Genomic DNA, 13,341 nt, shown 5'->3' with positions numbered 1-13,341 from the left:
GCAAGAGCGCTGGGGAGAGCGGCTGCTGCTCGCTTCCTCTCCAAGAGGAGCTCCTGAGGCACGCGGGGCACCCTGGAAGCCCACCTGACGGCCAGGGCACGATGAAGCTTCCCAAATGCCAAACCATCCCGGCTCAACGTGGCTTTGGGGCACAAGCAACAGCACCAGGGAGGGAGCTCAGAGCCTCTGGAGTGGCTGCAGGTCCCACATGGGTCCCATGGGGCTGCGGCACGGCCCCGAGCCGACCCCTGCCTCCGGTGCAGCCCCCAGGGACCGGGCCAGTCGGGGTGACCGCAGCAACCTGGGCAGGCACCGTGCTGCTGCTGCTGGCCTTCCTTGCACCTCCTCATTTACCAAAAGCCGTTTTACGCCCTGCAGAGGCTGCCACCAGCCCGGCCTCCCCTAGAGACAGAGCAGACTCTGCCACGGAGGCCGGGACAGGCACCGACGGTCACGCACCGAGGATTCGGTGGCAGGGGCGTGCGGTGCCCTGGGGCACGCTGGAGAAATCTCTGCAGCACCGAGCGAGCCGCCAGCCGCGCGTGATCCAGCTCGCGCTGCGCTGCCACGGCCCCCAGGGGCCGAACGGGGACAGACTACAAATTGCTAGGGAAACGGCGCAGAGGAGGAGACTCACCTCGTCAGCAGCCTCCAGCTTGGAGTCGAACTGACAGAAGATCTGCTCCAGCTCCTTCCTGATCACGTTGGCGAGAACATTCAGACGCCCTCTGCAAAAGCAACGCCGCCGTCAGCAGCCAGCAGCCAGCCGAGGAGCAGGGCGCGAGCACAGCCCCGTGCTGTCCCCGTCACACCGAGCTGCAGGGGGCAGCCAGGGGACGGGGCTCTGCATTTTCACCCCTCCTGCACCCCCAGAACAGCGAGGTCGAATCCTGCTCTTGGATACGAGCTCTGCTCACGCTGAGCCCCTTCTGCCAAAGCCCCAGAGCAGCCGTGGCAGGTTGTGCAGAGCAGCACCCAGGACGGCCCCACACCTTGTGCTGAGCACATTGCTGTGATATAAGGCAAGGTCTCTGCTGCTCGAGGCACCGCGCCTCTCACCACTCTCCAGAAGAATGAGAAATAAGCTGAAGCCAGTGACACAGATCAGTGGAGAGCTGATGAAGCCTGAGCCCTTGAGCCAAGCGCTTGGCTGATGATGGCTCAGCCCGGAGCCAGCCTGGCCCTGCAGCACTGAACCCCAGGAGCATCCCTGTCCCCATCCCCATCCCCATCCCTGTCCCCATCCCCATCCCTGTCCCCATCCCTGTCCCTGTCCCCATCCCCATCCCTGTCCCCATCCCCATCCCCAAAGCGCTGCGGCGCACAGGGACAGTTACCTGTGGGGCATTCCCATGATAACATAATCCACTCCCTTCTCACTCGACTTATCAATGATGGTCTTTAAGGCTGGGATCAGCACTTCACAGCCCTCCAGACCAAAACGCTTCTCCGAGGACCATTTCCGATGGAGGAACTCCTCAAACCTGGAAGGCAAGGTGAGAGAGAGATCACTCCCAGGCCTCCCACTGATGGCAGGACCAGAGAGGAGACAGGGACCTTACAGGAACCGCAGCACGAGGTGATGCTCCAGCAGGCACCACGCAGCAGCCCAGCACCCTCTGCAGAGCTCCCCCACTCTGCACAAACACCGACTCTGTGCTGCGCTCAAGCCTGCTGCACAGCATCTTATTTTTGGACCTCTTCTGCCAGGATCATCCGTGCTTTTGGGCTCCGTGCCAGCAGCACCTGAGCCAGCCCTGCCAGCCCAGCTCGCCTGCGGCACCCCGCCGATCGTCTTTGCTAACCCGGCCCGGTGGGACCGCGACAAATGACGTCAAGGAGAGGTGACTCAGGAGGTGGCCGTCAGGCTACGGCAGCTGCCTGGCGGCTGGGAGCAAACAACCCCCGTGACAACCCCCGTGCAGCCGGGGAACAAAGGGAAAGGTGCCGACCCTGCCCAGGGAGGCTGCAGCCGGCGTGGCACGGCTCGGCGTGCTCCCGGAGGGCAGCCAGGAGGCACAGCTCGCCCGCAGCGTGCCTCGGCGGGTGGCCAGGCGTCCTCGCCACGAGTGCTGCTTGTGAAACCAGGCAGGCTGATGAGGAATCTGGGAATCCGAGCCCCTCGGTTGGGGTGGTGCGGGTTAGGGGTGTCACGGCGCGAGGCGCGGTACCTGGTGGAGCGGACCAGCCGGGCCAGCAGCGTGCGCTTCTCTTCGTTGGTGAACTGCATGATCCCCGGGGTCTCAAACTTCTGCCGAATCCACTGGCACTGCTCCAGGTCGTTGATGAACATGAACTCCACGCCGATGTGCTGGCAGTACGCCATCTGCCCCGTGAGGAGAGGACGGACACTGAAACACCCACGGGAGCCCCGACACGTCCTCGCCTCGCTCCAAGTCAGCACGTGCGGGATCTTATTGACCCATGCAGCTCGGTGCTCCATCATCCCCCCCTTTGGCCTCTTGGCAAGACAACGAGCTGTCCTGCACCACCAGCACTGCCCAAAGCAGGCGGCAGCGACCAGACCCAGCACCTGCAGCCTGGGGCTGCCTTCCCCACCCTCGCTGGTTCTGCCACGGGATGCAGCGTGGAACAACCCCACGAGTGGGGCAGTCGGTGCTCCTGTACAAATCCGACCCATTTGCTTGCCCCAAGGGACCCAGCCCCAGACCCCAGGGTCCTTCTCTGCCTGTCTGTGAGAGTCTGGGGACTCCCTTGGGGAAGGGCAGGTTAGGGAGAGCACCTCACCCTGGGACTCGGAGCCTTTTTAGACCCCACTCGCTATGGCAGGGCGAGAATCTGAAAAAAACAGCCTCCCAAAATTAAGGAGCCCGCTCTCCTTGCAGCTTATCTAAGATGTTTACACAGCTCTGCTTCTCCAAGGTCAACCTGTCTTGGCAGAGACTGCAGCCTGACCGGGAGCCACCCGCACTTTCAGACCAAGCAGAGCACATCACGATGCCTGGCAGAGGAACGCTGCCTGCTGCCCAGCTCAGAGCTCCCCAAAGGGCAAGGGGGCTGTGGCTGGAGCCCCCAGCACTGTTTGCTGCAAAAAAAAAAAAACAAATCCAGCTGCACCAGCCGGGCTTCAAAGTGCAGGCAGCATTAAGCTGTCTGGGGCTTGCTCAGCCTGCAGCAGCCCAAGCGCGCTGCCCCAGTGCAGGATGAAGCCGGGGGCGACCACAGACGGCCGGGCTACCACGGGGCTGCTGCTATGAGCAGGGCGAGCACAGAGCCCAGCCTGAAAAGCTCGAAACGTGTGTGCTAAAAACAGGCGGCCAGGAGAGGAGCAGGACTGCAGAGCCTGCAGACGGGGATGCTGCAGCAGCGCTCGAGGCGGCACCAGGGGAATAGCGCTGGCACGCACAGCCACAGGCAGGATGCGGACGGCTGGGAGGGCTCCACAGCTCTGCAGAGCAGCGTGGTACGTGCTAACCAGGACCAGCAGCAGGAGGAGAAGGCAGAGGAGCCTGTCCCCAGGGTGAGACTTTCAAAAAACGACTTTCGGAAAGCAGTCGCCGTGCCCAGCCCAACACGAGCCGGCAGCAGGTCCTGCCCTGCTCCTTACCTCCAGGCGGCGGATGATTTCCCGGAGCGGAAGAGCCGACTCGTTGCCTCCGATGAAAGTGGTTGTGGGCAAGTGGAAGACCTTGTCGAGGTCAGATTCATCCAGCCCGTAAAAGCCTGCAGGATTTTCATGGGTGGGACAAGCGAAAGCAAGAGAGAGAAGGAAAGGAGGGGGACGGGGGGGGTGTTGGACACAGCCACACGGCACCCAGGTGTGTTCGGGAGAGGCGGGGAGGGGACAAAAAGCAGCACAAAACCAAAAATAAGCATGAAGGAGGTTTATACGGATAAAAACCAAGCAGTAATTAAACAAAAGACATTGAGCACAAGGTTATTACGGAAGGTAATGCGGGGAACAAAACACAAAGCAATATATGTGCATGTAAATTGGTAATTAAAATCCAGGGTCAGAATCAGGAAGTTTGTAGCCCCAAGAACACAAAATACACCACGAATTATAAAGAGAGCGGAGACAAAAGAAACAGGGGAAGTGACAGGAGTCATCGAGCAAAAACGGGGATTTCACCAGACGTTCAGAATTAAAAATGTCGAAGCAGAGAACGGAACGGTTAGAACAGACGGACCCAAACGAGGAGAGAAAAAGGAAGAGAAGCAAGAGAGAGAAAACGGCGTCAGCACGAGGGCTCTGCCACGGACTCTCCTGAATAGCTCACCCGGGAGCGGTGCCGGCCGGCACAACGGGTGCTGCTCGCTTCAATTTGGGGTGGCCGGGGCTGGCCGAGCCGGCACGGCCGGGGGGGTGCAGGGATGCAGAGCGCGGGCTGAGCGCCGCTCGCCTTTGGCACCAATGTGGCCACGGGGTGGTTTCGGCACCACCACAGCCGGCACCCCAACGGAGGCTCACCCAGCTCCTGCTGCTCTTTTAGGGGAACTGCTCTGCTCTCTCAAGCTTCTTTTCCAGCCCAGCCCTCGGCTCCGGGAGCAGCCACCGCAGCCTCGCCAGCTCCATCCAAGCAGGGCGTGCCGGTTGCATGCTGCTCTGAAAGCAGCCCCTGGCCAGGCAGCCTGGCCTGGGGAGCAGCAGCTGAGTGCTGGTATTTTCTCTAAAACCCAATTACACGTGCCAGCATGCTCGCTATGCGCCTGCTTACAGCACACTGGTGACTGGCAGGGCGCTGGGCTGCTCCTGGAGAGGAGGAAGAACAGGGCACAGGTTGGGTCAGGACCTCAGCACCAGGTTTTGGAGCTGCAGATAAAGCCAGCTTGCTGCTGTTACAGCAGCAGGGCACTCCGGGCTTGCAGTGGCACTCACAAGTCCTCGGACGTGCCTCTGTGCCTGCTGAAGCTCATGTTTGCCTCTGGGGAAACTGAGGCACGGGGAGGAGGACGACTGGTCCTTCTGAATGGGTGCAGCAAGGCAGGGGTGAGGGACGAGTTGCCAAATTTTCACCAGGCCAAAACAGGGCAGTTCCCGCGCAGGAGGGGATCAAAAGCCTCGTGGCTGCGCCTTGTTGAGATGACCAAATAAACACAAGGGTCGGTTTTGGTCCCCCAAATGGAATAAATGACCTTCTGAGGCAGGAGAGGGGTTTGCACGCACCTCTTCCCGCTGCTGTGCGCAGGTGACACGCACAGCACGTGGAAATCACAGGGCATAAAGGCAGCTTGGCTTTGTACCAGACTTGAACCCATCAGGGAGATTGAGGCCTCATGAAATGAATAATGACAATAAAACGTGTACTCCAGCAAGCCAGGCATGCAAACACAGAGTATGGAAAAGGGCAGCGAGGCTCTAGCTTGGGCACCTCTACGGGTGAAGCATCGCTAACCAAGCACCCAGCTCGAGACTTTTAGCCAGACAAATCAAAAATGAGCGGGTTACAAAAGTCAGGACTGGTGCGACACGGGAGGGGACCGCGTTACCGGCTTTCCTGCTCCATGCCCAGAATAACCTATTCAAAGAGAGTCCTGCACTCCCGAGGGTTAAAGGCTCAGTATTTGCATACCTCCTACTGTTAACACTCTCAGCCGCTCCTTGAACACTGCGAGGTCTGGGGTGGGCAGGGGGGGTGCAGCAGGGAGAAGATAGAGAGACGCCGTCAAAGTTAGTAAAAAAAAAACTGGAACCGTGAAAACTAGTCATGGAAAGCACAAGTCAAAAATACAGTATTCAAACACAGTCAAAACCACCAGGGGCAGAAGGGTTGGGATGGAGGATGACTACACGCTACATGGCAGAGAAATCCCGGTGGAAAGTCTTCAGAGAGCTGCTTGCAGGAGGCAAGAGCACGGAGGGGAACGAGGGGCACCAGACACTGGGTAGCAGTTGAGCTGCATGGTTTGAGATCTCCTCTTACACGCCCCTCACGCGGGGCAGCGAAACCTAAGACGGTGGCACAGCGCCGCAGCGAGGCGCCTTCCACCGCGCTGCGTTACGGGCGCGTTATCACGGCTAGCGGGGAGGTGCAGCAGAGATTTGGGTGCTGAGAGCCTCCCCGTCCTCCCCAGATGATTTTGCTGCACTTGTCTCTACTGGGAGAGCTTATCTCTACAAGACCACTGCCAGGAGAACAGCAGCCGTGCTCTGCTCCGAGGAAATGGGGGCACCGCTGCCGGCACCTCCGCTCCCAGTGCACGTGCACCACGGGGGATGTGGGAACACCCCCAGGGCCTCCCTCCTGCGCTGTAGGAGCGAGTGGGGCTGTTAATAGGGACGACAAACGGTGCAGCAAGCAGGCAGAAGGCTGACGTTGCTCAAGCAGGCTGCGAGCATGCTCAGCGCGGGGACGCGGCACCGGGCGCGAGCGGCACCGGGGCTCCACTCCCCGGCTGCGTTAGGTGGCCGAGTGCCTCAATCTCACCCGGGGCTATGAGAAAGGCTTTGGGAACGCTTCTTTGGTCAGCGGGGAAGGGAGTTATATGGGCGGGAGGCGTTCCTTTGTGAGGCTCAAGGTGGGAGAGAGAGGTGCTGCTGTGCCCTCTCGCAGAGCGCTGCTGCCTGCCGAGGGCTGGGCAGGGAGCGCCCCGCGGGTGGTGGGGGGCACGGGGCTGCTCGTGGGTCTGTGCAAAGGGACCTCCTGTGGGATGCAGGGGGGAAGCAGAGCTCGGAGGAGTTTGCTCCCAGCCCAGCTCCCTGCAGGGGCTCTTCCCGAGCTGGGGGACGAGCTCTGTGCCAGAGGAGCCCCTGCGCCACGGCGGACCCCGACGAGGAACCTGCCCTTGCTCTGGCTCCTGTCAAACACACGGAGCAGCTCCGTGGGCAGCACAAGATTTTGGGGCACGGCTGAACCAACCCTAACGCTCCCTGCACGGAGAGGCAGACAGACAGACGCTCAGACACACACCGCCTTCCACACACAACTGGATTTTAGCGCGCTAAGGTATTCCCTGGGACGGGTCGTCTCGAGTTCCTGCAGTAACCCCGTCGGTTCTGTCCTACACCACTTACCATGCCGGATCAGCTGCGGTAGAAGATCAAGATGAGATATTTAAAAAAAAAATCAAATAAAACATAAGAAAAGGAAGAGGAATCTGGCACTCCAGCCCTACCACTCCGTTAATCCCGGGTGCCTGGCTGCAGAAGCGCCAGCCTCACCGCGTGCCCCCGGGCAGGCTTTCTCACCCTGGCATTTTCTCCAAAGGTCACACTGCTTAATCCAAAGAGAGCTTCCAAAACAGACAAAAGCAAGTTGCTAAACAAAAGGCAATTGAGAAGAAAGATCAATTTCAGAGATTAGCCATGCAACTCCTTTGATTTACAGCACTGCCCGGCCACAGTTTAAGCTGTTAGCAGCACAGCTCCCACCACAAAAGCTGACCTTTAAGGATTTCTCTGCACAGAAATAGGAAACAAGATTGTTTCGAGGGCAAGGTTAAAAAACATTCCTGTTATTAGCTGCTCTGTAAATTAACTGCAGCCCCAGTGTTAGGAAATACTCTTTCAAAGCAAAAAGCCAGCGGGATTTGCTTAGAAATTGGCTTTCTCTGCAAACAAGCAGGCTATGCCAGATCCTAGGCACCATCCAGAAAATCTGTACTCGTCCTGACTGCTGAAAGCCTGCGAGGGCAGCAGGGAGACACCGTCCCCACCCTGCCACACATCCCTGCACCTCCTGCTCGCTGCCTGGCGGGGCTGATGCCACCCAGGGTGCTGCGGGCCCTCTACAACCTGCGGGCTCCAGAAAGCCCCCGCTGGAGGCTCAGCTCCAGCCAGCTGCTCCGTGCCCCTTCAGAGCGCTTTTGGGGCTGTGAGTGGAAAATCCCACAGCGTTGGAGGGATCCACGAGGCAGCCCAGGGATGCCCAACGTGGCAGGGGGATCCCCAAACACGCTGCCCTGAGGTTTGCTGGTTGCAGACCTGCCCACCAGCTTTGCCTTCGGTAGAGGGGCTTTGCACCACGGCTCTGCAGGAGGCTGAGAACTGGCACGGCCAGCGAGAGCCCACGGGGCACTGCCAGCACCACGGCGCCCATCTCCTGCCCCCGGAGGGCTGATGGCAGGGGGCAGCCGCTCACTCAGGGGCTGTGGTTTGAGGACAGCACAGCTCCGAGCTGCTCCCGCACGGGAAAAGAGCAGTGCTGGGCCGCCGGGGCGCTCAGCGGCACGGGAGGCTGTTGCCAATTAAGGGAAAAGTCCCGTGTCCAGCTCCGTGGAATTTGCTGCTGGGCTGGGCTTGGCCACGCTTTGCAGGGCGGCGTTTGTGCAGCTCTCCCTCCTGGCCCCCTCTCCCTCCTGGCCCCTGGTCCCCGGGGACTGCACAGCCCCTGCCTGCCCCAGCTCCGCACCAGCGCCCGCTCCCTCTGCCGCGCTCAGCATCGCCTGAAAGCTGTTTGCTATTTTCTTCTGAGATCAGTCGGATGAAGATTTCCTCACCACTACCAGCAGAAAGCCTATTGAGTACTAAATAATCGTTACACGCAGACAAAAAGCCTCCTCTGGTTACACACAGCCACCTGAACCCGGGGTCCTGCCTGCTGCGGGGATCCAGCCCCAGCATGAACCAGCAGCTGGTACCAGTGGCACGGCTTGCTCCCTGGACTCATTATTTCCGATGAATTTGTGCGTTCCTGGCAATTAAATCAACACCAGGAACTGCAGTGACAGATCTCAGAAAGAAAGGCATGAAGAAATTAAGATTAACGCCTGGCTTAGACGCAGAGATCTCGGGCTGAGATTCTCTCCTGGCTAATGCCTCCGGAGCAGCGATGCCGAACACCTCCAGCTGGGGCAGGCTGCATGGCTCACGGCCACGCACCCCGGGGGAGTGGGAAAAAGGAGATTGCTATCACTTTACCCAGGTTTTATCACCACCGTGGTGCTGCTGCTGGCATAAAGAGGGCTGCAGGGCAGGAGCAGCCCCGGCTGGATCAGACCTGACGGCCGCTCTCGGCCTCTCCCATCACAGCCTGGACCCAGCGAGGGGATCTGAGCTGCAGTGGGCAGGAGCTGAGCCTGAGCTCCTGCCGAGGGGGAAAAGGAAGCAGGCAGAGCTTGCCTGAAAGCCGAAAGGCATTCAGCATCACTCGGCAGGTGTGACACTCGGTGACAAAAGCTACAGCCCAGAGACAAAACGGATCCGTGCAGACGCCTGCGGGTGTGCGCGCCTCCGCGGCAGGACTCGGGGAGAAGCCTCGGGCAGGTTTTTTGTTCCTCTGAGTTTCTGCTTTGGCCAGACAGCTGGAGGGCCTGCTCATCCTAAAAGCCTCCCTCGCGGCACTGCTGCTGCTGGCAGACACGGGGACTTGTTCCCAATCCTGCGGCCAGGTTCGCAGCACACATCCCCCCACCTCTTCCCATCACAGCCCCGGGCACGGGGCTCGCTCCTGCCCTAGCCACTGGCTCCTGGTGCTCAGCCCCGCTTTGGCAGCACATCAGATCTCGGGGTGAAGCAGCTTCCCTTTATCCCACCAGCTGGGCCAACAAAATCCTAACCCTTCTCTACCACTCCCAGCTCCTAGGAAGAAAATTAACTCTGTCCCAGCCCAAAGCAGGACGCAGAGGTAATCCTGGACAAAATTCAGCAGGCTGCTGCACGCTTCTGACCGGGCCACAGGCGACAACCACACGTGCCCGGCCTCTGCCACAGTAGCTCCTGGAACCAAAACGCTGCTCGGCTGGGTCACCTGGCTGTCACAGCACCTTCCTGCACTCCAGCAGGACAAAAGTTGATTTTGGGGAAGGTTCCTCCTCCCCATCCACCCCCAGCCGGGTGCCAGGAGATCTGGACATGTGCGTGTTCCCATCGGCTGCTGCGCTGTGCGGGTTAGTGATCGTTACCGCGGCTCTAGGCTAAGTTAGAAGCATGCCTCTAGGAGTGCTCGCAGCACCGGGGTCAAACCCCCGGAAAGCACCAGCGAGGTGAGAGAGCTCAGCTGCCCCGACCCTGCTCCAGCTGGAAGAACGGCAGCGTGCTGCGGAGATCACGACTGAAGCACGCTCAGAGGGCTGAGGTTAAGCACTGTCAGATTTAGGGTCCACGTCCTCGGCACCACACACACCCTCCCGCGCAGCACACGTGCGTCTTTCACTCCAGGCACCGGAATTTCCACCCCCTACATGTGCGGGAACGCGTCCCAAAGCTTCCTTGTCATGATCACCGGCAGGTTCTCATAGCTCAGTCTTGGGAAAAGGGGCAAGGCACCGATTTCAAGGTGCTTCACGGGGCTGGGAGCAGGGGAAGGCAGGGCATCACGGCAGGGGCACGCCGGGACGCTTCTCTTGGCAGCGTCAGCCCGGTGTGGATGAGGCCAGCCCCTTCTCCCCAGTGCTCAGCGCCTGCTGGCGGGGCCCTCCGAGAGCAGCAGGAGGTGCCGAGGCACCAGATCTCGTGCTCTCCCCGTCACAAAACCTCTTGGCTGCTTGCCATTTCCAGAAGAAGTGCTGGCTTCCCCCACGGGATGAGTTAATCCCGTTGCAAGGCGAGGAAACTCGCTCTGCTGGGAGGAGAAACGGGACCCGAGCGGAGAGCTCGGCTCGGCGCACGCTGGCTGGGACAGCCGGAGGGGGGCAGAGCTGCTCCGCCGCCGCACGCTCCAGGAGTGATTAAATTTAGAGTGATCATCACGAAGGAAACCCAAGAGCTTCCCTCTGCACGGGTGAAGCGCTCTACCTACGAAGCTGTGAAAGAGAGAGGAGCTCAAGCAATGCAGCACTGACTGCTGTCAAAGCCCTCACCCAGTTTGTCTGTGGATGAGATAATATCGGCCGGAACGGACGAGTCCAGGTCCGCATCCAAGATGCCCAGTGGGTCGAGTTGTGCTACATGATGCCCTCGAATCTATGAAATGGGCCAGGAGTGGACAGGAGAACAGATACCAAGAGGGACAGGAGAGAGGGAGAAAAACAAAAGAGGGGAGGGGTAAAAAAGTTAAATTACATTAGAATTAATTTGCAGAGCAATTCTCACCGACGTTTGGAGAAACAGTTACTGGTGCATCATCAAAATTTACACAACTAATGCCGAGAGGATCAAGCTTTGCAATGTGATGGCCCCTGACCTGGAAGCAACAACACAGATTAGTCATTAAAACAAGTTAGTTCGAGAGGCATTCCTTAACAGAGAAAATTCAAGCAAGTCATGCAGTTTCCCCCTTTACATATTCCGCAGAGCTGCCGGACAGGAGGGACCTGGCTGCTCTCACAGCACGCCTGGCACAGCTCTGCCATGGCACAGCTAACAGCCCAGTCTGTGGCTCCAAACGAAGCCTGGAGAAGCTCCTCAGCGCAGCTCTGTGCGTGGGGAAGAACCCCAGAGCGCTCTGCACCGGGTACGGGTGCCACCCACCTGACCCCTCTCCGATTTCTGGGGGCCCCTCCGGAGCAGAGACCTTCCCAAGCACAAGCCCCAGGGCTGCCTGACTTCCCAGAGCTCATCTGACTTCCACCCCAAGCACCTCCTGGTGACAACAGTGACAACTCCACACTGCTCCTTTCCTCTTAAAAAGGCCAAGGCGCAGGACGTGGAGCGCTCGGACTGCTGCTGTAGGAAGAGCAGGGGCAGCAATTTTGAAGGGCTCTGGCACTACAGGAGCATCAGCGGCTCCAGGAGGCATCTCGCTGGGTTTGTGTCTGCACCAGGAGCCACAGAGAGTAACGAGAGGCAATTCGTTAACTCAAGAGTTCCTTCAGGGCAGGACGGTCAGCCCGTGCACACCGCCGTCACGGAGGGGGCTGCAGTGGGTCCGGGACACGACGCTGCGGACGGGGCTTTGGGTGCAGGAGAGCTGTGGCCAGGAAGGTGCTGACGGAGACCGCAGCAGGGTGCTGACCATGGAATGGCTCCACTGCTTGCTTTCCTTCCAGTGAGATGCACGGGGCCCAGCATTTGTCCCACGCTGGTGCTGAGCAGCCGTGGCTGTGCTCCTCCAACCACAAATCCCATCCTCGTCGGCCTCCTCGGCGCTCCCAGTGCTGCCCAGTCTGCGTTTTCAATACTTACTGCCTTTATTTTCAATACTCACTGCTGCCCTCCCAGCAGGGCACTACCTCCTACCCGGCAGACGCCTGAAGCTGCAGATATTGCTTTTTATTCTGACTCAGGCCTGACCTCTTTTGCCACAGTCTGAGGAAACTTTCCCCTTAGCTGCTCACGACAGCAGACAGCTCCCCGTGCAAACTCAGCTCACCCCGACGGGCAGAGCGCTCAACCTCAAGCCACAGTCCTGCCTCTTGACAGCTCCAGGTCTTGAAACATCCAGGCTCAGCTCCACTTCTGGCATGGGCTCCCCAAAAACTGCGTGATGCTCCTCACCATCAGGACAGTTTCCAGCTACTGGAATCGCTCGTGCGCAAAGCTATTGGGATTAGCTCGCATACACCAGCCACACGGCTCTAATGCTATTTACCAGAGTCACTCATATTCTGACTGTCCAAACAGGCTTTTGGGGAAGGCTTTTTGTAGTTCTACCAGCCAGGAAGCCTGAAATGAGCCACTAACTGTAAGGCAAGCGGCTGACTGAGCACGGTCCCCGCAGGCTCTCTGCACCCCAAGCTTGCTCGGGGCTGCTTTGTCCGGGATGTGTTTATTTGCTCTGACTTGCAGCAGAGCATGAGGACTATCCCGAGGCTTAGGGGCAGGACACGAGCTCACTATGCTGCTCCCACGTCCATGGGGCAGACGTTTGGGGCTGGGTGCCCTGGCTGGGAGCAGGGCCGGTGAGCAGGGGCGAGGCAAGGAGCATTCGGTGACCAGTCCAGAGATTGGCTCAGCAGTACGCAGCGAACCCCCAAATTCTTGTGGGAAGGAGGAGGAGGCCTTTTCCCAGCAGGAGCCACGTTTTTTTTTCATTCCCCACATGCAAGGTTGCCGGGCTGCAGGGCGCTGCCACACGGAGCTTCGTCGGCAGCCGTGGGAGCAGCCAGCAGCAGAGGTCCCGCCGGGTGGGTGGCACGGCCGCCCTCGTTACAGGGACACAAAGGCAGATTGTTTTCCCCAGCTCGGAACAAGACCACACCGGTTATTTCAAAGGAAATGATGAATTGGACACGTAAGCACTGCTACAATTAAGGAACAAGCCAGCGCTGGTGCTACCACGAACCACGGCAGAGCAGGGGCACGGCTCACCTCTAACTGCACAGACTCTCCAGCTCGATCCAGTTTCAGAAATTAACTGCCTGGTGTTTCAGGAGGTGACACAGCACCGGCAGGGCCTCCTGCTCTCGCCTACCTCCCTCCACACACCACGCTGAATTTCCCCTCCAGACAAACCACGGCAGCTCACAGCCACCACGGCTGCAGCCGTGCAGCGGCACCGGTGCAGGAGCGGAGGCACATTCCTCAGCAAGGGTTAGAAAAAAACAGGCCAAGAGCAACCA

At 59.4% G+C, this 13,341-nt stretch overlaps 1 protein-coding gene across 6 annotated transcripts in view; it reads right to left on the bottom strand.

The window, feature by feature from the left end:
* OGDH (oxoglutarate dehydrogenase) overlaps positions 1-13,341 on the bottom strand; it is a 33,576-nt gene that overhangs the window by 8,196 nt on the left and 12,039 nt on the right. For 2 of the 6 annotated variants that reach the window (XM_084499227.1, XM_084499228.1), the window contains exons 4-9: positions 10,702-10,804; positions 5,535-5,579; positions 3,569-3,684; positions 2,172-2,326; positions 1,338-1,484; positions 638-728 (exon numbers count right to left, since the gene is read on the bottom strand). In XM_084499227.1, coding sequence (XP_084355353.1) covers positions 638-728; positions 1,338-1,484; positions 2,172-2,326; positions 3,569-3,684; positions 5,535-5,579; positions 10,702-10,804 — 657 coding nt within the window. Of the gene's footprint in view, positions 1-637; positions 729-1,337; positions 1,485-2,171; positions 2,327-3,568; positions 3,685-5,534; positions 5,580-10,701; positions 10,805-10,933; positions 11,025-13,341 lie in introns of all 6 variants that reach the window. The other 4 variants (XM_084499231.1, XM_084499232.1, XM_084499229.1 and 1 more) reach the window with 3 other exon arrangements.

Source organism: Aythya ferina, assembly GCF_964211825.1.
Source record: "Aythya ferina genome assembly, chromosome: 27".
NCBI classification, from domain to species: domain Eukaryota; kingdom Metazoa; phylum Chordata; class Aves; order Anseriformes; family Anatidae; genus Aythya; species Aythya ferina.
Note: the sequence above shows the minus strand (reverse complement) of the source record. Positions and strands in the feature narration are given on the sequence as shown.